Source organism: Zalophus californianus, chromosome 10 (assembly GCF_009762305.2).
Source record: "Zalophus californianus isolate mZalCal1 chromosome 10, mZalCal1.pri.v2, whole genome shotgun sequence".
NCBI lineage: Eukaryota > Metazoa > Chordata > Mammalia > Carnivora > Otariidae > Zalophus > Zalophus californianus.
The window spans coordinates 5,495,894-5,521,894 of NC_045604.1; the positions used below are offsets into that span (position 1 = coordinate 5,495,894).

The following is a 26,001-nucleotide window of genomic DNA, read 5'->3' on the forward strand; positions in this document are numbered from 1 at the left end:
ATTCTCTCTCTCTCAAATAAATAAATAAAATCTTTAAAAAAAAAAAAATAAAAATAAAAAAAAAATACACACACACAATTGTTCTAGAAGGAGAATCACAGTCTCAGGAAACTGCTGGAGTTTTGCGGGCGGGAGTGGAGGGTGCAGGGTGGGGGACAGATGAATGGAGGACCCATGGCTGAACTGAAGTCTAGATTAAGATTAGGACTCTGTGCAGTCCACCTGACAAATTAAGTGCTTCCAGTATTTTGATTAAATGCTCTTTATTTGATGCTTTTGCATGCGCAGCACTATAAGGAGCTTACCCAACCTGAGGAGTCAGCCCCTTCACCACCCTTAGTTAAGGCGGCCATGGGGCCGAGGGAGAGAGGGCAGTAAGTCAGCCACTTTCTACCTAACCTTCTTTCTGGGACCATTCTCTATAGGCTCCTGCGAAGTTGCGAGCCCTGTGGAGACAAAGGGGGTGAGGAAGGACAGGCCCGAGAGGCAGTCCCCAGTCCCTCCCCCAGCTAGCGCCCCACACCTTCCCCATACCCGGTGTATCCAAGGCCTTGCGCCAGCTGCGTGGCCTGCAAGCCCCGCCTGCCCATTTGACAGAAGAAAATGAGGTTCTCCTCTTCCAGCTTCGGCTTCTCCGCGGAGTACAAAGCCTGGAAAGCAGCGGGCTCCATCTGCAGGGCACTTTCCAACTCAGACACTGGGAGGAGTCGCGGGGTTAGAATGCAAAGTCAGCAGTGGGCGATAGCAGGTTCAGACCGGGCCTGGAAGGACTGTGTCCTGGGGCCCGGAACAAATCTCCAGAGGGCCCCAAAACAACATTCGGTGACCACTCCCCCTCCCCTCCAACCTCAAGGACCAGACAGGCCCACCTGCGCAGGAAGGCAGCCAAACAGCTGAACGGGAGCCACCTCCCCAACAGCGAGGAGGAGCGGCGCGGGGGGGGGGGTACCCCACGGGGGTGGGGGGGAGAGGTCAAGCGTAGAAAAGCGGGTCCGCCCCTTCCTCGCCGCCTGCCATCCGCTCGAACTGGAAGGGCCAGTTCCGCCGCCAGGATCCGCCTCCCACCAGCCCTTCTCCAGCAAGCTGGGGTGGGGGGCTCAGAGGAATACAGGACCCCCTGGACCGTGCTTTCCCCACGCCGCCCTAGGAGCCCCTCCTGGACGGCCTCTAGGCCACCCGCGCGGGCGTCCCCTCTGTCCCATACCCGGGATGTTGAGCGCCCCCGGGATGGTCCCCGCTGCCGCCTCCTCCCGAGATCTCACATCGATGAGCCGGGCCTGGCCGGAGGCCAGGAGCGAACGCAGTTCAGGGAGCGAGACCGTGGGCGCTGAGGAAGGAGGCACGAGAGCCCTGAGCGGAGCGGGCTGCCCGGCACTGCCGCGCGGCGCCCCTCCACCTGGCAGCGCCCCAGCCCGGGAGCGGGGCCGAGCGGACCTGAGCCACGCCCCCCCGCCACACCTCCCGGGGGGCTCCACGCGCTCCCAGGGGGGGCCGCAGGTAGGACGGGACGGGGTCCCAGGTCTCTCCCTGCAGGTACCTCCAGCCATGGTGCGCGTCGCCACGGCGAGCCGCAGGAATGCAGCCCCGAGCCGCCTCCTCGGTGCCGGCAGCATCTCCCCCGCCCTCGCGGAGCCGGGACCGGAAGCGGAAGCGAAGGCACCGCCTCCCGCACCGCCCCCGCAAGCACCTGTTCGCTGATACCCGCTCGCCAGGGAAATTCTTGCGATTGCCCAGCGCCGACTGCCCAGCGCCGGCGGGCAAACTGGTCCGGCCTAGGCACCGGCACTCAGGGTAAGGAACACAGGAGCAGCACCCCACCCTAACCTTGGCCCAACCCTTACTGGGCAAAGTGCAATGCGCCTCCCTCCCTCCTGCCCCAGGGCCCACAAAAGGAAAACCAGGTGACAACAGCGGCTCTGAACGTTTTATCTTTAAAAAAAAAAAAAAAAAAAAAAAAGGAAAGGAAGAAAGAAAAAGGAGAGGAAAAACCATCCCCACAAGGGGAAGGCCCCATGTGGGCCCATCTGTCGTCCTCCCTGGCTCCAGAGACTTCTGCACAGGCCTTAGCTCCTTGCCCGCCGATCTCTTCCCGCGGCAGCAGCCACCCACTGCTAGGTATCCTGTTCCCCACTTGTCGCTAAAGCCTGATGCCCACAGTCCCCGAGTGCACATCTGAGCTCCGGGGTAAGGAAGAACCAGGGGCAGCGCCAGAGCCCTGGGGCAAGCCAGAGCATGGCTTGTGAGTAGACCCTCTGCCGGCCCTCTCAGCAAGCACAGGGCAAGCCCCCACGTTGCCTGGGTCCGGTATCCAGCACGGAGACAGCACATGCATCTGCAAGAGCACAAGGGCCCGGGGGGGCTGCGTGGTGGAGCCGGGCCAGGCTGTCAGCGCGCACCCAAGGGTGTGTTTCACACCACCGCAGGTGGCTCTGCCACAGGGCCTCGGGTCAAAGCCACGCCTTCTCAGCTCCCCCTGGTCCCCCGCCAGAAGCGGGCAGTGAAGGAAAGGGGCACGGGGTTAGCCTGTTGCTCCTGGGCTATGTGCAGTTCTCAGAAAGGGGTGGTAGGGCCCAAAGCCCCCAGGTCCCCACAGTTAATTGCTGTCATTCTTGATGACAACCTCGACTCCGTGGTGCCGCAGCTGAGCTCGGAGCAGCAGGTTCTTGTTTTTCAGATCTTCCACCTGGCATGGAAAGGAGGCCGTGGAGAGAGTGAGCAGACAAGCTGGCGCGGCCAGATCCCACACCATATTCACACATCCGCTAGTGAGGGGAAAAGATGAAGCCCCCTCCGTGGAAACCAGAGGCAGGCATCCCTCACTGGCTCACTGGCCATGGAGTTGAGGAGGGCTGGAATGAGGAGGGGTCTGACCTGCTGTCGAAGCACATCATTGTCCAGCTGCAGCTGGTCAAGCCCCTGCAGTTCTTCAGACAACCGGTGGTTACTCTGTCGAAGCTCCTGGATATAATCACAGGCTTTGGACAGAATTCCACCTTTACTCTGCAAGAGAAGGCCAACGAAATGAGGACTAAAATAGGTGACACCTGGCTTGCCTTCCCAAAGCACACACTTGGGACCTCACTTTCCCCTAAGGGTAAAATGTGGTAGAACACTTCACAAGGATACAGGAACCTCAGAGAAAGATAAGCAAAGATTACTGCCATGTGTGCCCTCTCTACTATTTCTGGAAACCATATCAGGAGACAGAATTCAGGCATCCTGCCCACTACCAGGGTCTTGCCATGACCTGGCCAGACTTGGTGCTCTCCATGGAGCAGTCTGGGATGATCTTGGACAGCTGCACAATCCAGTTGTTAATCTTGTCTCGGCGGCGGCGTTCCACTGTGGGGCAAAAGGGAGGACGGGGTGACTCAATGAGAACTCAACCACAGACCCTGTAGAGCTACCTAAGCTCTCCCGCTCAGACACCACTGCTGTCCCCAATCCCACCAAATAATACCTACCTTCGTTATGCTGAGCCCTGCGCTTCTCATCCCGAGTTGTCCTGGGAGCTTCTGACTTCCTGACAACAGAGCCCAGGGTGGCCGGAGTAAGGGAAGGATAAAAAAATAAGATTGGAGGTTGGGGTAAGGATCGACACAGGACTTGGCAAGGATCAGGACCCACCATGGCAACTGAGAAGAACCGGGGCCTACTCACGGGGAATAAGGGTGAGTCCTGGGGGCAATGGAGCGCTGGCTTCCTCCTTGCAATACTTCTTGTGGTGACATCATCACAAAGAACTGTCCTGTGAAGATGCAGGATAGGTTGCGTCAGGACATGGGACTTAGGAACCTCATCAGGCTCGGAGGCCAAGGTCCTAGGCTCCTCCTCTAAAAAGGGAGGCTACTTCCTCCTGCTGGAAGGGCAGGCTCAGGCTCAGTGCTGCCCAGGTCTTAGTGAGCATTAAGGGGTCATGGGAAAGGCCCACCGCCCCCAGCCATGTCCCACGGCCGATCCTAGCCCCTCCGGCTAGCACCCTCACAAAGCTCACCAGTGCCGGGAGGGGTCGCCTGCCCCAGCAGTGCCTCCGAGCCTTGGGTGGTAACAACAGCCGCTGTACCCCCTGATGTGGCACCCCCTGCCCCATCTCCCACTGCAGTGCTGGGGAAGTAAGTATAGTGCGTCTCGGCGGCTGTGCCCTCTGTGTCAACTGCATCATCACTGGTGAATGCACCCTGGATCACCGCCTGGGAAGGGCAACAACAGGACAGAGTCCAGGGACAGTCAGATACTTCCCACTGAGCTACTCTGCAGCTTCTATGCCTGGGGGGAAGGAGGGAGAAACATCCAGAAAGGGAAAACCTAGTGCCTTGAGACAAGGCAGCCCCAGATGCCTCACGCCACCCCCAGCTCCACCCCCATCTCACGGGTTCAGCTTCATCTTACTCCTCGCTGCTCCAGTTCCCTCCCCAGCCCGGGCCCTGGCACCTGGGTCATGGACTGAGTGGCAGGATAGCCACTGATGGCGCCAGTCCCCTCAGTCTGGCCATCCAGCTGCCCCTCAGACACCTGGATCACCCTGTACATCACCTAGAAGCAGCGAGGAAAGGGAAAGGTGGGGAGAGAGAATACAAGAGTCAATGCCGGGGACCCCGGGCCTCTCATAAAGCTTCTCTCGGACAGAGCCCTGAAACAAGAGTGCTTCAGAGACAAAGCTTCAGCCATCCCCCCTTCCGTCCCCAGAGGTTTCAGCCTAGCCCCCACCCCTCGGCACCCCACCCCAACCTCTACTCCAAACCTCCTCCTCCCAGCCCCGCCCCCAATGCCCCCAGCCCCCTCAGGAGTCCACATCTTCACCGCCACCTCCAAACCAGGTCTCCCCACTGACAGGCTCATTACCTCCCTCAACCCCAACCCCAGGTAACACCTGCAGGCAGCTGGCCCCCTCCCTTACCTGGCCCCCATTCTCAGTTCGGAAGACGTACTTGACGTTGGGATCAGGGAAGGTGGCAGCTGACTGGATGCTGGCAATAGCCACACTGGTTGGGTCCTCCCCAGTTGCCACTGCTCCTGAATTAAAAGAGCAAAGTAAAAGTCTGTGACTTACTGCCTTTCTCCCTCTGTTCCGCCTGCATGTCACTTAGAAGGACCAGGGTGCACAGCAGATGTGCCCATGGGGGGAGGCGGAGAGGCCAGGCTGGGCTCCTGGTCTCAGGTCTGTTTCGACCACTCACCCTCCTGAATCTGCACTGTCCCCTCTTCCGCTTCAGCTGTTTTCTGCTGCCTGTTTGTGACAGGACAAAAGAAAGAAGGGAAGAAGGGAATAAAAAGCTCACTGACCCAATAACATATGGCTTCCAAACTCAATGGCATCCCCAGTAGATGCTGGGTTAGGTTAGAATACCAACAGCTAGTATTTACTGAGTGTTTACTGCGTGCATAGCACTGAGCTAAGCACTTAACACACGTCATTATTTAATATTAAGAACAGCACAATGGGGTAAGTAGCGCTACTTGCATTTTGTAGATGAGAAACCAGATCACGCAGCTAGTAAGTGATGGAGCTGAAACCAGAATCTAGGTCTGCCTAACTCGGGAGCCAGTGCTCTTAGCCATTCTGCATTCTCCCAGGCCTCCCATCTCCCGCCCCAGACCCTACCTCTTCTTCACTCACCCCTTCATCTCTCTGTAAGGGGGCACATCCGAGGAGCTGGCCCTTCTTTGGAAGTCTTCGTATCTCCTGCCTCACAGGCCTGAGTGCTAAGTCCTGATAGAAATCAGGGAGTTTGCAGTGAGTCCAGGAAACTGAACAGACTCTGTTTCAAGAAGCTAGGTTCCATGAAGACTCAGCCAAGAACACAATCCAATCAATCCACAGAGGACAGTCCGTTTCTTCCATTCTGATACTGAGAAGTGGGCTACAGCTGGTTGAAAAAGTAACTCTACAAATAGTGTTCCTCCGCCCTCCATTATCGCTCCAGGTCATGGTGGAGAGGGGATGATTATACTTAAGGCTAAGGATGTGGAAACAACAATATCTGGATGGATCATGACTAAAGTTACCATGATGGGCCACTACTTCGGGATTAGGAGGGCCATGTTGAGACCACCACTACCAAAAACACAGGGCCACTGAACGCTAGTGCTTCTTCCAGCTTCTGAGCCACAAACTGTACCAAAAAATTTGTTCTCAAATCTAGGAAGGGGAAACCTCCCTGAACCATAAGGACATACTCGGCCCTTGGGCCTCATTCTACTTGGCCCCTTGGGCTCCTGCCTTGGGGTCTCCAGATTTATGTCATCTGTTAAAGACCCTAAAGTCCAAGTGTATTATTTTCAAGCCCCTTCCCTATTTTCTTCACCAAGCCTTCCCTAGAACAACACAGTTGCTAAAATGTTGCCATGACAACTCCAAATCAACTGAACCTCAGCAAGAAGGGAAAAAAACTCCAGGCTCAAGGTTCGGAAAGAGAGACAATGGAAAAGGAACTCATTTGCAAGGTGCCCGCCTTAGGACCCTGACACCCAGCCAGAGGGCAGGAAAAACAAAGAGCCGAGGAGACAAATGCCTCCAGAAAGATACAGCTCCATGTACAAAGGAACAAAATTATCCCCACACGAACGGGTAAGATTTTGGTCAAGTCTCTACCCATAAGGTCCCCCAAACCTTTCCTATCTAAGGAAAATCTTCAACGGATGAGCCCTGGAAAGTCCGCATCGAAGGAAAGTGTTGACCAAAAAAAAAAAAAAAAAAAAAAAAAAACCAAAACCCAAAAAACAAAAAAATAAAGAAAAAAGAACTGAAAGTGAAACTGTCCGGAGGAAGTAACGCTGCAAGAAGATCCCAGTCCCTAAGGGGAAGTAGCACCAGTGTTTCGGTACCACCTACCTGTCCATCCTAAAACCTACGAAGGGCCCCCTCCGAGGCTTCTGCGCTGACTGCAGGAGGCGGCGATGGAAGAGACGGCAGGGCACAGGAGGCGTCTCTATCGCCCACAGCTGTCAGCCAGGGGCAGCCTCTGAGGACACCCAGCAACCGGGTCGGGCTGCTTATTCAAATCTTAGTTGGACATCCGGAAGCATTTCCTGAGCATTAGGGGATGCGACACGGAAACGCGGACAGGATGTTGTGGCGTGCACGCTCGGGCCAGGAGGGCCCAGCAAGAGCCCCTGCTAAGTCTGGACACAAAGGGGAAAATCACCACGTCCGGAAAGAAGTCCGGCGCCCCGACCTTGCCCGAGAAGGCGGCGTCTCCCGGCAGGCGCGAGCCCGCGAGCCCGCGAGCCTGGGAGCCCGGGCGGCCGCCGCACTCTGCCCGCGGCCCGGCGCTGCGCACGGCGGCCAGGAAAGGGCGCGGGGCTCGGCGGGCCCGCGGTCCCGGCCCGCGGCTGGCAGCTGCAGGAGGGCGGGGACGCGCGCGCTCGGAGGCGGGGAGTGCGCTCGGCCCACAAAGGGGGGCGGGAGAGAAAGAAGCGGGCACGGCCCCCTCCCTCAAAACAAAGGCTTCCTTCCCGGGAGGTCCGCCACCTGAAAACGGGAACAAAATCAAGGCTGCCCTGCCTGCCGGCCCACCCAGTCTCCAGGCCCCCGACTCGCGTCCGGTCCCAAACTCACCGGCCGAGGCAGCCGAGGCCGCCGATCTCCCCAGACCGTGTTCTCCCTCTCCGGACTCGGAGAGCTCCATGGACAGCTGCTCATGCGCACTCCCGGCCTGCGGCCATGTTGGTGAGGGGCGGAAGTGTCTCTCTCGACCCGCCCAGCCTCCTCAGCCTCTGAGCCGCCCCACTTCCGGCCGTTCCCGCTTGATGAGGTTGGAAGATGCGGATGGGTGGGGATGTCGCCGGGGCGGAGACGAAGGAACTCCTGGGATCCGCGGAGAATGACACTGAAGTCTTTGTCGCTCTGGGCAAGAACGGGAGAAAGACGACTAATGTGTGCTACCATCTTTCTGCTGGACAAGGCGTTTTTAGGGGTAGAAGGGAGCGAGGCTGGCTTAGATCAAAGGGAAGGAAGTCGGACGGAGGCGCCATCTTTAACAAGGGCTACTTGGGAGGCCATCTTGGATCAGGCCTCTCTGGTGTCCACTGGAGAGGAGGACAGTTCTGGGTGTACTCTTTTGTATTAGCGTCAGGAGTTACTCACCCAAAGACCCCCAGGGCTTCGAGTTTTTGTGAGGCTTTCAGCTGCTGTGAGGAGGATCTTGATTCCTGTTCCTCTCAGTTAAGACCTACCCTTAATGGATCTGGAGCAGTGTGGTGTGATGAGAAGAGTTTAGCCTCTGGAGCCAGACGAACTCGGGTCTCAAACCTGCCGCTCTCACTTCTTACCTCTGAGATCTTTGGCAAGCCTTTGACTTAATCAGCCTCCCTAACCGACCTCATTTTACAGGTCTCCCATCTGTAAAATGGAGATACCAGTACCAACCTTACAGAATTGTTGTGTGGACTCACTAAAGGGCATAGATTCTTTGCGTGTAGAATACCTAGCCTTTACTGGTAGATAACGAGCATTATGTAAATAAAAGTTTCCCTTCCTCATTTCCTGACCACCGTGAACCTAGCTCCAGTTTCTAGCCACAGGTCTCCATGACAACAACCGAGGAAGAGCACCCAAACAACAACAGCAAAAGGACGTTTTGCCAAACACGAAAATGCGATCCCTATCACCTACGACTCTAATAAGAATAATGAGACTCCACACTGTTTACATATAAAAAGTACAACTTTTATTCTGAGACATTGCTTCTTACTAGAATGGAACCTGTGGCCCCAGCCTGTCTGGAGAAGCGGTCCCATGGCCTGAGTTCTGCCATTCCCCTTCCCTGAAATAGGAGGAAGGTATTCCAGAGGAAAAAGGAGAAGCCAGGGAGATTCGTACAAGGCCTCTTTTCCTAAAGGTGACTGGAGGCAGAGGGTAGGGATTCTGGAAAGGGGGCCAGTCCCTCCTTTGAGGCCTTTGAGGCCTTTGACGAGCTCCTTGACATGTTCCTCCTAATCTGGAGCTAAGAGGGCCTGGAGGTATCCAAGAGCCGAATTAGGATGGGCAGTTCAGAAGTGTTTATGTGTGACAGGCTCTGACCTAGCCCTGTCCTCCCTTCCTCCACCCTGGGCTTCCATGAAGGGAAGTGAACAGCTTCAGAGGAAGGCAGGAACTTTGCTGGAGTTCCCTCTTCATTCTTCACGTTGAAAAACCTCTAAGTATTCTGCCTACTCTATATTCCCTTTGACCAATGAGCCCACTCCCTCATTACAGGATCTTGGTGACTTTCTTGGGAATATCCAAAAGGGATAAGTGAGTGCTTTGTGTCTGAGACAAACTCAGGTAAACGAACTGAGGCAAGGCTTCTCACGGTCAAAAAGAGAAGCTGGAGGGTCAAAAGCCTATGGTGTTGGGCACTACAGCCGCTCAGGCTGCAGAAGAGACAGCCAGGCTGGGACCCTGGAGATTAGAGACAACTTACTGTCCTCTTTGCCCAGTACTATGGTCCTACTCACAGTCCCTCACCTCTCTCAGGGTTAGCCTGTGTTTCAAATGCATATGATCGGCGCTGGGGGGACAGAAGAGGGACAGGGGGCTGGGCTTCCCTGGGAGGCAGACTATGCCGACTTCGGTGTCCAGACCCTTCTGTGTCTTCTGGTGGGAGCTCCAGGCAACTAAGTGGCCGAGAAGAATAGGCAGGGATCATACTACAGGGGGAGGTTCTGGGGATGAGGCTATAGTCCCCACCCCCGGTACAGGTCTGGGTCCGCCGAACTCCCTGAGCCTCAGTCCTCTGGCGGTCCCGGGCCAGGGCCACAGCAGCATCAAAAGAAAGACTGCCTCCATTCCTCCAAGAGGAACGGGAGGCTCGGGACCCCCAAGCCCTTTCCCCAGGAGTCCCATCAAGCCGACCAGGCCTCGGGCATGGGTTTGCAGGTGCCACATGGATCTTGCTACACATTGCACTAGGCATCTTGGCAAATTGTGGTTTGGGGGGCACCACAGGCACAGAGCGGACCTGCTGGACCTGAACCAGGGTGGAAGCCAGGCGCATGCCCACACCACTAGCCGAGCCAAGAGGACAGGGGCACAGATTGCAGCTCTCTGGACTGGGCTGCCCCTCAGGCTCCATCTCCTCTGGCTGGGGTGGCTGTGGGGCTGCCTGTTCTGACTCAGAGGAATGGGAATTGCCCTCTTTGGCACTGTCAACCTCCAGGGACTCTACATGTGACCCTTCAGGAAGGGAGTCCTTTCCTAAATGGTCACCTCCGGCTCCCTGGTCTCTCTCAGACTCTCCATCCCCACCCTCCTGGTCCATGCTGATTTCCCCTTCTCCTTCAGCTGCTGCTTCTGGGCTTCTGCCATCTTCACCATCTCCTTGGTCTTCTCTTGCCTCTTGGTCCTCCTGCCCCTTCTGTCCTTTAAACTCATCCTCTCTGCCTCCTTCAGCCTCTTGTTTGTGTACAGCTTCCCAGCTCTCCTCAGCAACTTGGTTTTCCTGGACCCTACACTCTGGGTCGCTTCTGGCTTGTACCTGGCCTTCCTCTCCTTCCTCAGCATCTTCCTCTCTCTCAGTCTTTCTTTCCATCTGCTTGTCTTTGCCCTGCTCTCCTCCGGTTCCCTCCACATCCTTAGCTTCCTCCATACTCTCATCCTCCTGCTGACCTTTGGCCTCCTCTTCCTTGACCTCTGTCTTTTTCCCGCTCCCTTCTTGCAAACTGGCCATCATCTCTTGGCTTCCCCCAGCCTTCCTTCCCTCCTCACCTGCCTCTCCATCCTCTACCTCACTCTCTGGACTCCCTTCAGCCTCCTTCCTGATGTCCCATGTGCTTTCAGGCTCCGCCTCCTTGTCCTCCCCAACTTTGCAGCATGCCTGCTCTCCCTCAGCCTGCCCTGGAGCCCCCTGTCTTCCACACCCTGCTGTTTCTTCCTCCAGACTTCCTGGACCCTCCCAGGTTGGGTGTTCGGGCTCCAGAAGGGGACTTAGGTCATCGTAGGCACTCAGGAAGACTTCCTCCCCACTTTCCTCCTCTCCTTCGGGCCTGGGGTCAGCAGAGTCCGGGGAACAGCAGCTGGGAGCCAGGACAAACTGCGCCTCATCCAGAGACAGGTCATCCAGGGGTGGCTCCACAGAGAACTCCTCCACCTGTAGGCATAGCATTGTGGCTCAGGACCAGGTGGCCCTGTCCACCCTCTGGCTTCCTTACCACCCCCAAACCCAGCACAGCTCCTCCTTACCTGAGGCCCAACTCCCAGGAGCTCCTCCAGGTAGCCCATCCCAGGGTCGTCCTCCCCAGGGGAGAAGGCTGCTCCTGCTGCTCCTGCCTTGGCCACCTCCCCATCCTCCACCCCCACCCACTCAGGCTCTGAGCTGCTCGAGTCCTCTAGGAAGGAGAAGGAATCCTGCACCTCCTGGGACAGGCAGTCCTCCAGGGCAGGGGCCATGTCCTCTGGGCCACCGTCAGCCAGGGGACCTGCGACTGAACTTGCCTCCAACTTCTCATCTGTTGGGAGAAAGGTATTCTCAGGAACACAAAGATGAAGATCAGCCTCGATCCTTTCCAATATGGGTCTTCCTAACATTGCTACGTACAGGCCCAACACTCCCAGCCTAGATACTCCATGTGGCTGATCCTCTCAGATCAATATCCCTAACTACTGGCTTATAGCTGCCTTGACTGAGCTCCCACCAGCTGCCAGGCACCAGGCTGTACATTTCACAAGGCATTATCTTATTTCTTCCCCACAAAACAACTCTATGATGTAGGGTATTTATCCTCATTTTAAATATGACGAAAGCAAGACTCAGATTTGTCTAAGATCCCAGCTTTGCCACCTCCAACCTAAATCAACAGCAAATAGCTTAACCTAGGTCTCCAGTTCCACTGCAAGCAACAATAACTGTGTCATAAGGTTATTTTTTGAGAGTGAAATAAGCTGATGCCTGCAAGTCCTTATCACGGCACCTGGCGCATAGTAAGCCTTCCATAAATGTTAACTATTAGTATTAATACCATAATAATTGTTGTTATTATTATTACCACAATCTATTATATCTCCCCACCTTGTACTTAGTAATCCCTACTGTATACGTCTGACACAAACTCCCATTCTTGGGTATATCAGTGATCTGAAGGATGCCAGAGATCCTCTCTCCATAAATTTCACAGAACCGATAATATTACTGGATCCCTCCAACCTGGAATCCAGGGAGGCAGCTGAAGGTAACCACCCAAAGCCCAAGGCCCGAGGCCTCTGCCATTCCCAGGACAGATCCCTGGCATCAGAGCTTCAGCTCAGAGTTCTAGTCCCTTCTCTCAGTCCTGGGAAATCCCTGGGGCCTCACCTGGGGGGCCAGGGCCTGGGCCAGGGCCTGGGCCAGAGGCAGGGTTTGGCCGGGGCTGTAGGGCGGGGCACTCAAGGCCACGGGTGAGCCTGGCCAAGGAGACATTAGAGATGATGTTTGGGGGCACGCTGAGGATGGAGGTGATGTGTAGAGGGAGGTTGACATTGTAGGGGTCCGAGATGTGGACTCCAACACAGCGCTCTGCACGGCTGCTGCCCCCGGCGCGGATCACTGACCGCCCCGCTCGTGGCGTGCCTGGCTCAGAATTCGTGCCGCCCGGGGCCTCTGCCTCAGGCTCCTGTTCACCTTCTGCTGTCTCCACAGAATCATTCTCCAAGCTGTCCGGCAGCAGTGGGCTTGGCCGGGGATTGCTGGGTCCTGCCAGCCCCTCTGGCTCTGTGGAGAAGAGAGAGGGGAGTGATAAGCTCAGCTGCCAGGGGCCCAGACACCTCGGGAAGGCTCTGGGGGATGTCCCCTGCTTTCTCAAGCTTGAGAGCCAGGACAGCCTGGAGGGCACCCAGTCCAGCTTCCCTGGGCCACTCCTGCGAATGCTCCACAGCCAGCCAGTGCACCTACACTAACTTAGGAACCCCCTTCCCTCTCTGCAGATACACTCGCTGGCCATCACTGCCCCCCACCCCCCACAGACACACACACCACTCCGAACCTCTATGTACACTCATATGAACACACCCATTGATTAGATGACAAACTCACTACTAGACCTAGCATCTGGGACTGTGGCTGGTGTGTCATAGGCACTCGTTATATATTTTTGAAATTAGCACACATGGCCACGTGCACAGACACACAAACACACAGGAATGCACACACAATGGGCTCATCCATAATACTGTTATTCCTTTGCAGACACATTCACAGACATGCTTGCACACAGGTGTTCACCAGCCTGTGCATGCACGTACACACACGCACCGAGTGCACACCTATACTCACCATCACTGGCCCCAGCTGCAGCACTCAGTGAGTCCATGCTCTTGGCTGGCCGCAAAGTCCCCTTCTCCGATTTGTCCTCTGCAAGACACAGGTGTTTGTAGTGCCAGGGTCTGGTACCCCTTCAGCAGAGCCCCCCCTACATCACTGCAGACTTACCCCTGTCCTCAGCCCCCCGGGGAAGTTTACGCTTGGTCTCGTGGCCAGAGCGACCCAGATTGAAGATAGATCTCCATTTCCTGACCTTCAAAGACCCCTTTCTCCTGGAGGGAATAGAGAAAACATTAGGGTTGGAGCCTGGTGGTCAGTGTAGGGGAGGAGGGCCCAGGAAGGAGGCCTTACTTGTGCTCTGCAAACTCGATGATAGTGTGGTAGGGCCGCATCTGTGGGGGTCCGTCACCAGCCTGCAGGATGCTAGGCAGGTGGTAGGGCAGGGACCTGGGTGTAAGGTCTTCGGGGCTGCCTGATGCATGGGCCCCTGGAAGTGATCGCCATCCACTCTCCATCTCCGCACCTAGGGAAAGAAGAGGAATTGGCCAGCTGAGAACAGAGATGAGAGAGGGCTTCAGGTATCCAGATCCTCATGGCACCCCCCACTCACCAGCTAACTACCAGGCTACGGGTATACTCAGAGACCTTTGGAGGCAGACCTTCTGTGTCTAGCTCCTCAAGAGGGAATCCTCAGGGACATGGGGCAGGAGATCCCAGGACACTGGCCCTGTGGGCTAGGGGTGGGAATGATCAGTCAGTAGCCCCAAGAACCAGGATGGTGCTTAGAAGGTCAAGTTCTGCAGGAGGGGTCTGCTCAAGTACAGACTACACCATCATCTCCCCGGGGTCTTCTCCATGTGACCATAAGCAACATCCTTCCATGAGACTCAGTTCTCTCATCTGCAGAATATGGAGACTTAACTAGGTGACCTCTGAGGCCCTCTGTCACTCTGACATGACTCCCCAGGCAGAGTGTGGTGGTGTGGTGGGTGGGAGGGACACTGACCAGAGAGAGCAGCGCCCCCGAAGAGCTGGTCCACGTGCGTGAGGATAAACTCGACCACGATGGACTGCACACGCACCTCCATGAAGGCTGCTGTCCCATTGAAGCCGGAGGCCTCTATGTCCTTAGACCTGTGGAGATGTGGAGTTATTCCCATTGGAATTCTCCCTAAAAATACCCTAAACCCTCTCCCTTGCATGCCCTTAATCTCATCTCCACCTCTTAAACTACATGCATGACGGGCGCCTGGGTGGCTCAGTTGGTTAAGCGACTGCCTTCGGCTCAGGTCATGATCCTGGAGTCCCGGGATCGAGTCCCGCATCAGGCTCCCTGCTCGGCAGGGAGTTCTGCTTCTCCCTCTGACCCTCCCCCCTCTCATGTGCTCTCTCTCTCATTCTTTCTCTCAAATAAATAAATAAAATCTTTAAAAAAAAAAAAAAAAAAAAAACTACATGCATGATTCAAGTCTCAAATGCCACTTCCTTCAGGAAGCCCTCTTGGACACCCCCCTCAGAATTAATCTCTACTTCCTTTGCACACGAGAGTGCCTTGTTATAATGAATATCAGGATTTCTTACAGTCTGCCTTGCATCACAGAGAGTGATATGCACGCCAGTTCTCCAAGAGACTGTAAGATGTTTGCTGAACAAACATTCCACAAGGACTCTTCCTGTTCCAGTCCCAGAGCTCAGTGATACAGTGTAAGGAGACACAAAGGCCTTGTGTCCAGTGGGTAAACCCCATCCCACTCAATGTACTTCTGAACCTTCCTGTTTCTCTCTGGGCTCGGCAAGACCCCCACAGCCCTCTCCAGTGCACCCACACAGACACCCCCATTCCCAAGCAGCCTCTGGGGCTAGGCTCTGCCCAGACCCCCGCCCACCGCTCATGCATATGCCCACCTAAGCAGGTTGGGGGCCCACACGATGGCCAGGTTGCGGGCGTGCATGTTGGTCTGAGCACTGAATGAGGCCATGTGTACCAAGTGTCGCATGAGGAATTCCAGGGTCCTGCAAAAAGGAGGCATCAGGGGCCAGAGTCAGACAGAAGACACCCAAGGCAGTGGGTAGGATGGAGGTCTGGGAGCCGGAAGAGAAGAGACAAGTCAAGGCCCCAGGGCTGTTTGGGGGTGGTCAGGACTCTGGGAGCAGGGGAGACCCACGCACCTATAGTTTGGGTCAGGGAGTTCTCGAAGCACCTCTAGGATCTTGACCAAGCGCTCAGGCTCCAGTTGCACTCCCACGGCATCCTGATTGGGAGGAAGATTCAAGAAACAAGTCAGCTCTGGGGCGTCTGGGTGGCTCAGTCATTTAAGCGTCTGCCTTCGGCTCAGGTCATGATCCCAGGGTCCTGGGATCGAGTCCTGCATCTGGCTCCTTGCTCAGCGGGGAGCCTGCTTCTCCCTCCCTCTGCCTGCCGCTCCCCCTGCTTGTGCTCGCTCTCTCTCTGACAAATAAATAAAATCTTTAAAAAAAAAAAAGTCAGCTCTCCTCCTGCTTACTCCTGGGAGCACTGAGCCCGACTCTCAGAAACAATTCTGTGCTGTACCCCACACCATCCCCCACCCCAGATCTTTCAAAGGACGCTGACATAGCAGACAGAGCTCAGAATTTGGGGCCTACGAGGCCTGCAGCTGGGTCTTGACTATGCCACTTAAGAGCTTTGTGACCTTGAGCAACTTCCTGCCATTCTGCCTTAGCATCCTCCTCAGAAGGCTCTGGCACAGGACTACCTTAGTGGTCCCTCCCTGTGGGTGTTCCAGGGGCTGTGCAGTTATTCCAAGGTGCCCAGGAAGGCCTGTGCCCACCCAGTCTAGCCTGTGTGGGCTGAACGGTGTGGTCTGCTATTCTGGATTTCTAAATGCTATTCTTAATAAGATGCAACTTATTTGTAAAATTTACTGAATTCAAGATAGCATTTTTGTCATGTGTTTTCTTATTCCAAAGATGTTCGACATACAATCTGCGCCTGGAGGGGCGTGCCTGAAAAAGTGCTGACTTCTAAGAAGGGTTCTCATTCTCTTAAATGTAAGGAAGCTCTGTCTAGGTGATTTCCAAAGGCCCTCTGCTATCCGTCTGGGTTCTACTTTCCCCTAGTCTCGCCCCTGCACTGTGTGTGATCTGCAGGCCTTATGAGGAAGGGCGAAGAGAAGAGGGACGGGAGGGCAGAAGTAGCAGGCCCCGGGGGGATTTGCAGGGAGGGGTCTTTTCATTCTCAGGTGGTCTTGGTCATTCAGCATCACAGAGACACTGTATGGCATTGGACACACTTGGGAGGTCAAAACCAGAGCAGTCACCCCTCATCTTTGTCTCCCACCCTCCTTGCTTCTCAACTCACAGCAAACTTATCATAGAGGCGGTAAGTGAGCAGGGGGTCTGGCAGTTCTCTGAAATAGGCCTTGCACAGGGAGGAGACGCAGTGAATGTCCTGGAGGTAAACATCTTTCCGCAGGTCTGGCTTCCGCTCTGCCTCAAACTCCTGCCTGGGGAGGTGCAGAGTGGTCAGGAGTGGTGGGGGGCTGGGGGAAGACGGGAGAGGTGAGAGCTGCGCCCAGGGGCCCAGACAGGGTCGAGGGTCAACATGCATGGGCCTTGGAAGGAGGCTGTTGGGCATGTGTATACGTGAGGCAAGCGGACGTAGATGCACATGTCACTGTGTGGAGTGGGTGTGCGGGTGGGGGAGGGGCTAGGGAAGGGGGCTGCGCATGAACAGGCATGCGCGTCAGGGATGTAGCTGTGGGTGTGAGTAGCAAGGGTGGGGTATGTGGGACTCAATAAAAGTGGAGAGATGAACGTACCTGTTTCTGGGTAGATGTAAAAATGGAGGAGTGTAACTCTTAGAAGGAAACATAAGTGTAAATCTTCATGACCTTGCGTCAGGCCACAGTTTCTTAGATAACACACCAAAAGCACAAGCCGCCAAAGAAAAAATAGATACACTGAATATCAAATGACAACCTTTTGTGTGTCAGAGGACACTACCGAGAAAGTGAAGGCAACCCGCAGAATGGAAGAAAATATTTGCAAATCATAGACTTGGTAAGTGTTTAATATCCGGAATATATAAGGGCGCCTGGGTGGCTCAGTCGGTTAGGAATCTGCCTTCAGCTCAGGTCATGGTCTCAGGGTCCTGGGATCGAGCCCTGTGTTGGGCTCCCTGCTCAGCGGGGAGACTGCTCTTCCCTCTGCCTCCCCCCCTCACCACCCCCCCCCCAGCTCCCAATGCCCGGCTTCTGTTCTCTCTCTTGCTCTCTCCCTCGCTCTCATAAATGAATAAGATCGTTTAAAAAAGTATCCAAAATATATAAAGAATTCTTACAACTCAAAGGAAAAAAATAACCCAATTTAAAAACGAGCAAGGGATTTGAATAGAAAGTTCTCCAAAGAAGATACACAAACCAGTAATCTGCTCGAGTCACTAGCTATTGGGAAACGCAAATACAGGTGAAGTATCACTTCACATCCGCTAGGATGGCTGTAATTCAAAAGACACACAGTAGGGGCGCCTGGGTGGCTCAGTCCTTGAGCGTCTGCCTTGGGCTCAGGTCATGATCTCAGGGTCCTGGGATTGAGCCCCACATCGGGCTCCCTGCTCAGCGGGAAGCCTGCTTCTCCCTCTCCCACTCCCCTTGCTTGTGTTCCCTCTCTCACTGTGTCTCTCTCTGTCAAATAAATAAAATCTTAAAAAAAAAAAAAAAAGACACACAGTAACAAGTGCCGGCAGATGTGGAGAAATTGGAAGGCTCGGGGATGTGAGATGATGCACTACCATGGGAAAGCAGCTCGACAGTTCCTTAAAGAGTTCAACATGGAGTAACTGTATGACCCAGCAATTCCACTCCTAGGTCTATACTCCAGGGAATTGAAACCGTAGGTCCACATGAAGACTTATCGTGAATGTTCGCAGCAGCATTATTCAGAATAGCCAAGAGGTGGAAACAACCCAAATGTCCATCAGCTGATGGATGGGTAAGCGAAATACGATTCAGCCACAGAAAGAGATGAAGTGTTAGCATCTGAGACACCTGTATGAACCCTGAAATCATGCTAAGGGAAAAAGCCCGACACAAAATCCTCCAGTTATACGAGTCCACTTATATGAAAGGTGTGGAGAAAGCACAGTCATGTAGATAGAAAGTAGGCCAGTGGTTTCCAGAGGCTGAGGGAAAGGAGAAAAGTGGAGCGACTGTTTTTGGGTGTTTCTTTTGGGGCTGAGGAAATGTTCTGGAATTAGATAGTGGTGAGATGGTGGTGCAACCTTGTGAATGTACCAAAGAAATCACCAGATTGTACATTTTTAAAGAGTGAGTTTTATGGTATGTGAATCATATCTGAAAATTTTAAGCTGGGTGGTTGTATGTGGGAGCAGAGACGTATGTGTGCGTGTAGACACATGCATGCCAGCCTGGGGGGAATGGGGTGCGTGGTCGCAGCCTTTCCTGAGGAGACTCCAGAGCGTCTCCCTGAGACAGCACCTGGCACCCATGTTTGCTTCTCTCCCCTTCCCCTCGCCCCTCTGGCTCCCTGGCCTCCTGGCCCATAGAGCCCTCCCCTCACTGCCTGACTCACCGGAGCTTCTGGATGTTGGAAGAGACCCCTGAGAGACGGTAGATCCCGTCCACCACTCCGTACTCCTCCACAAACTCTGCACAGCTCTTTAGCACCTGCGGCACTGGGGACACAGATGGGGCAGAGAAAGAGAAATCAGGCCTGGGAGGTCAGAGACCACAGGGGACTTGAGATACGGAAGGAAGCATCGGGGAAGGGGTTCGGGGAGACTGGAAGCAGAGCTCATGAATAAAAACCTGTCAGAAGGATTCTTAGAGGACATCAGCTCCAGCCTGCCAATCTCTCTGCCCACGGGGTTTAGAGCCTCGGCATAAATCCCCCCGAGGGAGGGGGGGCGCACTGCCTCTCCAGACTGCCCATTCCTGTTAGAAAGCTCTGTCTTCATTGAACTGAAATATGTCGCTCTGTAATGACTGGTTTGCTTTCTAGAATTTTCAAAGGGGCAGCTGGTTGAAGGGCACCACGAGTATCAGGACAGGTCTCGAAGGTACGTTTATTGAACATTCTGTATAAGATGAAGGAACATTCGTTGTCCTGACCCAAATGGGGCGGAGCTGACAGGGACGATTGTGAAGCACACTCTCTCGTAAGCAAGTGCGTGGGCATCGGGTCTGTCCTCGGAAGGTACACAAAATTGGGACAGGTCAGTTCAGGAGAAAAACACCTAGGTGCCAAGCACTGTGCATTAGGTATTCTAGTCCCCAGATAAGAAAACTGAGGGTCAAAGAAGTAACAAGTGCCTAGTATTGCCCAGCTAGGGCCAGGATCCAAATCCAAGGGTGCAAAAAGTTGTATTCTCTCTCCCAACCCAGGCCCCCTCCCCTGTTACTAGACTGTAAGCTCCTTAAGGACAAGATCTAACTGTGACCAATTTTTTTTTCTTTTTTGGTGCCCTCTCTGAGGCCCGAACAGAGTGACCAATTTGATGTCTCTCATGTTTTCTGACATGGTGTCTCAGACACAGGAAACCCTCCAACACCAGGTGTACAATCCCATCTTCACAAGGCCACATATTTATCCTTCTGAAGCCTTCCCTGCCTTAAATCCTTTGCTCCATAAACATCTTGCTGCACCCCAATCTTCATTGCTCACCTCACAGGTCTAGAATGGAATATAAACTCAGCACAGTATGTTTAAACCCTTCACAAACCAGGCCCAGCTGCCTGGTTCAGGGATCCAGGTTCAGTTCCGGTCAATTCCCCGACAAACCCTCCGATCCAGCTCTTTGCTACTCCATGGATAAGCCTTGGTATTTACCTTGCCTGAAAATACCCTTCCCTCTGTCTTCTACTGGTCAACTCCTATGACCCCTCAAAACACAGCTCAAACATCACCTCCGATTCTGAACCCTTTGCTTCTCTCTGTATTATAGTACCTACCGCACTTTGTTATCTCTAGTTTCTTTTGTGTCTACACCTCTGACACATAGTAACATTTTCCCCATCATTTAGCACAGTGTTGAAACAGAGCAGGTGCTCTATAATGGTTTATTTATGACTCAGAGAAGTAATCAATCAGTTTTGAGGCTTGGTGACACCCCTTGGAGATTGAAATAGAGAAGAAAAGAAAAGACTAAGTTCAATTAACCAAGACTCGCCAGAGAAATCCCTCTGTGTCAGTGTCAGAAAGAGCTGCTTCTCCTTAGCCATCTTTTTTTTTTTTTTTTCTAATGGGCTTTAGGAGTCTTATACCTGATTATGTTTATCTCTTTACTTGAATTATCAGGAAGCCCAGAGCCCACATCTAGAAACCATATAGCATCATTTGATATGCATTTCTGGGTACCTACCTTACCTCCTCTTCTTGTTTCTCCTTCAACACAATTCCTTCAGTCATTTTATTCTATCTTTTTATAAAATTTTGGGACTTAAGATTTTATTTATTTATTTGACAGAGAGAGACACAGCGAGAGAGGGAACACAAGCAGGGGGAGTGGGAGAGGGAGAAGCAGGCTTCCCGCCGAGCAGGGAGCCCGATGCAGGGCTCGATCCCAGGACCCCGCGATCATGACCCGAGCCGAAGGCAGACGCTTAACAACTGAGCCACCGAGGCGCCCCAAAATTTTGGGATTTGGATCACGATTTTGTCACAGTTTTGTGTACCTGCCTATGACAGAGCTGAATCTCATGCACTTGCTTACCCACACACTCCCATCCCAAGTTCTTGGGGAAATTAAGTAAGATGGAAATACAGAAGGAAGGAAATAATAAGCCCATCAACCATGATTATAGACCCTCCTTGTATGACCCAGTTTCCACACCCTTTGCCCCCCTGCACCCCAGAGCCAGGATTTGGGTGAGATAAGGAAGGCACAAGGGTGAAGAATTTAAGGAGGCACCCACTACTAGGGCTGTTCAGGCACGAACTGCACACACACACAACCTTGGGAGTGAGAGCCTCCTTAAAAAAGAGCCACCCAGGGGCTCCCGGCTGGCTCAAGAGCCATGTGACTCTTGTTCTCAGGGTTATGAGTTTGAGCCCCACACTGGGTGTAAAGATTACTAAAATAAATAAATAAATAAACTTGAAAGAAAGAAGAAAAAAAGAAGGAAAGAAAGAAAAAGAGAAAGAAGAAAGAAAAAGAAAGAAGGAAAGAAGAAAGAAAGAAAGAAAGAAAAAGAAAGAAAGAAAGAAAGAAAGAAAGAAAGAAAGAAAGAAAGAAAGAAAGAAAGAAAGAGAAAGGAAGGAAGGAAGGAAGGAAGGAAGGAAGGAAGGAAGAAAGAAAGAAAGAAAGAAAGAAAGAAAGAAAGAAAGAAAGAAAGAAAGAAAGAAAGAAAGAAAGAAAGAAAGAAAGAAAGAGAAAGGAAGGAAGGAAGGAAGGAAGGAAGGAAGGAAGGAAGGAAGAAAGAAAAAGAAAGAAAAAGAGAAAGAAGAAAGAAAAGAAAGGAAGGAAGGAAGAAAGAAAGAGAAAAAAGGAAGGAAGGAAGGAAGGAAGGAAGGAAGGAAGGAAGAAAAGAAAGATGGAACCCAGGGCACTGGTGCAGCCCGGAGAGTGAGGGCTTTGTTGAATTTTGCCTCAGTCGTGGCCGTACAGTTCACCCACCATCCCTCCTTCCAGGACCCGGGTCCATTTGCCAGGGTCGCCCCCCTCAGGTTCCCAGCACTGAATGCAGAAACGGGGCGGACACTTCTCCGTTGGGTTGCTGCTCTGTGCTCAGGTACCTAACGCCACCCCAGCTCTTTCGGCCACCGCATTGCTCCGTTGGCTCCTAGTCCACTGTCACCGAAAGCTTAGGCTCTTTTCACAGGAATGGCAACGAAGTCAGATCTTCCCCCCTCCTGCCTTCTCTGTGGATTTTGAATCTCCTGAAAAGGCCCTTAAAGGGGTGCCTGGGTGGCTCAGTCAGCTAAGCATCTGACTCTTGATTTTGGCTCAAGTCTTGAGCTTAGGGTCGTGAGATCAAGCCTGGTGTCTGGCTCCGTGCTGGGCGTGGAGCCTCTTAATATTCTCTCTCTCTCTCTCTCTCCCTCTCTCCCTCCCCCACCACCTCTCTAAAAAAAGCGGGGAGGGAGAAAAAGAAAAAGAAAGTATTCGAGAGCCTAAGGAATCAGAGCCACAGAGGAAATGGGTCAGGAGATGAGGGGAGAGATAACAGTCAGAGAGAGGGGGAGTCAGGGAGATAGAGGCCAGAGCCGGAGCATGGGAGATGAAAGTAAGAGACAGCTGAGGTGATGGAGTCAAGGAACGGAGTCATCGGGGAATGGGGGCAGCGGCAGGGAGGAGGGCCCAGAATTTAGAGACCTGGGGAATCGGAAACCCGAACAAGGTAGCAGAAAGATAAAGTTTAGGAAAAGGAGGAGCTCAGAACAGGTAGGGCTTGGGGAAGGAAGAGACCGGCCTTCGCAGGGCCGGGAGCGGGGAGAGGCCACTGGGACGGAGCAGTTAAGGGTGGGGAAAACAGCCGATCAGGGAGGGTGAATTAAGCGGGAACGCAGATCTCCAACAGCGTGGGCTTCCTTTCGTGCTGAGTCTTGGGTTAAAGGGAGAAGCCATTGCCAGCGTCACATTGTCCTTTCACTTCCCACCTGTCTGTGCCAGGGGGAGGGGGAGGGGGGGAGGGGGAGGGGAGGGGAGGGGCGGGCCGCCACTGCTGCTCTGGAGCCTGAGATAACGCCACCCGTGGGCTCAGGTGAGGTTCCGAGGAGGGGCAGGAGGGGCTCCTCTCCTCCTCCGGGATTCGCTAGGACCAGGCCCCCACAACCAGATGTCTAAGCCTTCAGAGAACAGGCCCCTCACCTGCTGGGAATGCAGGGGCCGGGAGAGGACACAGGAGTGGGGTCTGGGCTGGCTTGCGGGGGGCGGGGGCGTGGGTCCTGTGTTTTAACACGGGGCTGCCAGGGGCCACAGGGAAGGGCAGCACCGGGATGAGGAGACCGAACTGAGGGTTCGCAGAGAACTGGAAGAACATCAGCCCCAGTGGATCATGTGGCCCTTGGCCAAGAGTCGTGGTTCTTCAAGAGGAATCCCTTGTAGGCGAGGCAGCCCTGTGCTGGCAGCCGGGCTCTCCGACCCGTGAGAAGAGAAAGGCGGAGCAGGGCCTTCTCAGCTGAAGCTGTGTAACACTCTGCTCTGGGGCTCGGGGGTTTCCCTTAACCGAGGCCAGTGGGGATGGGGGCCTCTGGGGGAGGAGAAAAGGGGAAGGAGGTGTTTGGGGACAAGGGGGCGGGGCTCAGGGCAGGAAATGAGCTAGGAACCACCATCACCCTCCCTCCACTGCAGGAGCCACAGCCCAGAGCTGAGGAGAGGACAAAGAGGAAATGACAGATTGGGGTGGGGTGGGATGGGGAGGGGGGGAAACGTGCCCCGCTCTGGGAGGAGCTCCAAGTGCCAAAAACAAGCTGGACTGGGCAGCCAGGATACCTGCGGTCAATTTCAAATCAAATCAAGCTAAGTTTGTGAGTGGCTACTCCATGCCAGGATGAGCCCAGGGTTGTCCCTGCTCCTGCTGGCTTCCGAGCCCCTCTAGGGAACCCAGGGAGGCAGTAGACAGGCCCCAGAGACAGTCCCACATCCCCTGCTTTGCACCCTGCACCCCTATCCTCCAACCAGCCCCAGGGCGTCTCTCTTACCCTACCCGCATCCCCCATTTCGGCAGCTTCTCCCCTCGCCCTCCGCGCCTTGAACCTGTTCCTCCTGTGCACAGGGAGGGTCATGGAGACCGGGGAAAGTCCCACCCCACACCCTCACCTGCAGCCCAGCAAGGCTGCAGAGGGCCCAGAGCCCCACAACCATGTCCCTGGGCACTCTCCTCCAACCAGGAAACCCCCACCCTCCCCAGTGCCACCCTCAGACTCTCCCAGGGCCCTTCTCCTGCTCCTTTCATTCAGACCCAAGGACCATCTATCGGCCCTTCTGCCACTCATCTGCTGACCCTGTCATCCTCCCAGCCTCCCGCTCGGTCCCCAGCAGTGATGCCGTCACCTCTCCTTTGCCGACTTCTCTCAGTTTCTCATCTCTCCATCCTCTCCCCAGCCCCAGCCTCCCCATCCCCAGGTAGTTCCGCAAGGGAGCTCCCCTGACTTCTCCACTCAGCCACATTTCCTGCCCCACTTGCTCGTCAGCTTCCTGGGCGCCGACCCCAAGCCACTGCCCCTTCGCCATGTCCCTCGGACCAGACCAGATTGCAGAAGCTCCATGCGCCCCACCCAACAGCAGCCCTGAGCCGCCTCCTTACCCTCCTGGCCCGAACGCTGTAGCTGCTCCTGCAAGTCACACCCAAACACCCGCTCCTTCGAGCTGCCCTTCTTCTTTCCTTTCTGCCGAGACTTCATGGCTGGAGCCCCCCGGGCCCTGGCCCAGCCACCTCTGCCCCCCCCAAGACCTTTGCCCTACCAGCCCCCCATAGGATCCCAAGCCCCTCTGGGCTTGGCCCGGCCCCACGGGGCAGGGCTCCGAACTGGGGGTGGAGGGTGGCCTGGGCAACAGGCAGCAGCTCCTGCCTCTGACTCTGGGGGCCCCCCCGGCTACTACACGGAAGTAGCCGTGGAAGAGGAAGCTGCCAGGACCCTGACAAGAAGCTGTGTCTCGTGGCCCAGGCTGGTACTCGCCCCTCTGGCCCTGCTCAGCCCTGGGGGAGCAGGAAGCTGTGCAGCTTCTCCAGCCCGCTTCCTGTTAGAGCATCTTTGCAACCACAGGGCCTGGGGTGGGGGAGGCAGCTGACATTCACATCCTCAACCCTTCACTGGGACTTCACTCATTGGTCAAGGCGATGTGACATCAGAGCCCTGGGGTGGGGTGGTGGCGCCTGGGGCGTGAGCAGGTGACTGACACCCTTAGAGACCAGAATTCGGGGGGTCTGGGGTGGAGACTGGAGGCTGGCTTGAAAGCAAGTTGGCACAGTGCCCTGCAAAGCACCCCCCGGAGGGAGGATGCCCAGGCTCAGCCCCAGACAGGCCTATGACCTCAGTCAAGTCACATTACCTTGCCGAGCCTCAGTGTCCACACGTGTGACCACGAAGGGGGTGAACTAGGTGATCTTTAATCCTTCCAGCTCTTTTTTGTGGACCTCACTTGGGTGTTAGCTTCTTTGTAAAGAGTGTACGTACTGCTGTTCGCTCCCAGGCCTGTTTTGGGGAGACTCCGACGCGACCCAGGAGTGACGACACTGCACACGAAGGCGCGGGCTGTGCGGGAAGGGGCTTTTCGCTCTGTCGGCCTGCCCGGGGAACTCTCAGAGGCGGCAGAGGGCATTTCTTTCTCCTTAGCCTCCCAGCCACAGGCGTCCTAGCTCCTCCCCTACTTGGGGCCAAGGGGAGGAAGGTGCTGAGAGGGTGTCGAGTTGCCCAGGGGCAAGAGAGGAACCAGGCAGAACAGCTTTTATCTGTTTATTTAAAAACAGAATATCATTTTATGTACAAATATGCACATATTTACACAAAATGTACATCCTAGGACCCCAGATCGTTGGGCTCCATGTTCAAAGTCCTGGGCTGGCTGGGGAGCAGGGGATGATGTCTCTCTGTTGGTCCAGAAATCCAGCAGATTTCAGGCCAAGCAGGGTTTGGGCACAAAATCTAGGTATTCTGGCTGAGTGTGTTCAGGTGGGCCAGGCAACAGTGGACCGTATCTAACCCCAGCCCAGACCCGCAGCAACTGCCAGAAGAGCCCCAGGTTGGTGACCCCAAGGCCCCTGGGGAAAAGGAGACATTCCTGCCCCCAGCAGCTCCTTCCCCCCCGCCCCGCCCAGAACTCCACCCCCCGTCCCTTGGGCTGTGA

The 26,001-nt window shown here is 54.7% G+C and overlaps 3 protein-coding genes across 7 annotated transcripts; all 3 read right to left on the reverse strand.

Moving 5' to 3' along the window:
• Nucleotides 1-246: 246 nt before the first annotated feature.
• Nucleotides 247-1,760, reverse strand: TSTD1 (thiosulfate sulfurtransferase like domain containing 1). Its single transcript, XM_027610967.2, has 4 exons — nucleotides 1,538-1,760; nucleotides 1,205-1,327; nucleotides 535-697; nucleotides 247-446 (listed from the first exon to the last, which is right to left on the reverse strand). The coding sequence occupies exons 1-4, from the start codon at nucleotides 1,611-1,613 to the stop codon at nucleotides 395-397; spliced, it is 414 nt and encodes a 137-aa protein (XP_027466768.1). The 5' UTR covers nucleotides 1,614-1,760; the 3' UTR covers nucleotides 247-394.
• A 150-nt stretch (nucleotides 1,761-1,910) lies between these two features.
• Nucleotides 1,911-7,248, reverse strand: USF1 (upstream transcription factor 1). 2 transcript variants are annotated; one of them, XM_027610964.2, is made up of 11 exons: nucleotides 6,833-7,248; nucleotides 5,618-5,710; nucleotides 5,178-5,227; nucleotides 4,898-5,013; nucleotides 4,432-4,533; nucleotides 3,995-4,190; nucleotides 3,661-3,748; nucleotides 3,465-3,523; nucleotides 3,248-3,342; nucleotides 2,872-3,000; nucleotides 1,911-2,683 (listed from the first exon to the last, which is right to left on the reverse strand). In XM_027610964.2, the coding sequence occupies exons 2-11, from the start codon at nucleotides 5,623-5,625 to the stop codon at nucleotides 2,594-2,596; spliced, it is 933 nt and encodes a 310-aa protein (XP_027466765.2). In that variant the 5' UTR covers nucleotides 5,626-5,710; nucleotides 6,833-7,248; the 3' UTR covers nucleotides 1,911-2,593. The 2 variants fall into 2 exon arrangements, with proteins under 2 accessions (XP_027466765.2, XP_027466766.2); XM_027610965.2 differs by lacking the exons at nucleotides 5,618-5,710; nucleotides 6,833-7,248 and having other exon boundaries at nucleotides 2,448-2,683; nucleotides 4,929-5,013; nucleotides 5,178-5,229.
• Nucleotides 7,249-8,549: 1,301 nt separating this feature from the next.
• On the reverse strand, nucleotides 8,550-24,872 carry ARHGAP30 (Rho GTPase activating protein 30). Of its 4 annotated transcripts, none has more exons than XM_027610959.2 (12): nucleotides 24,461-24,872; nucleotides 18,786-18,888; nucleotides 16,555-16,735; nucleotides 15,384-15,466; nucleotides 15,120-15,227; nucleotides 14,221-14,348; nucleotides 13,566-13,737; nucleotides 13,383-13,486; nucleotides 13,227-13,304; nucleotides 12,270-12,665; nucleotides 11,162-11,427; nucleotides 8,550-11,069 (listed from the first exon to the last, which is right to left on the reverse strand). In XM_027610959.2, exons 1-12 carry the CDS (start codon nucleotides 24,555-24,557, stop codon nucleotides 9,435-9,437), a joined length of 3,351 nt encoding a protein of 1,116 aa, XP_027466760.1. In that variant the 5' UTR covers nucleotides 24,558-24,872; the 3' UTR covers nucleotides 8,550-9,434. The 4 variants fall into 4 exon arrangements, with proteins under 4 accessions (XP_027466760.1, XP_027466762.1, XP_027466763.1 ...); XM_027610961.2 differs by having other exon boundaries at nucleotides 16,555-16,699; nucleotides 24,461-24,871; XM_027610962.1 differs by having other exon boundaries at nucleotides 16,555-16,695; nucleotides 24,461-24,493.
• Between the last annotated feature and the right edge of the window lie 1,129 nt (nucleotides 24,873-26,001).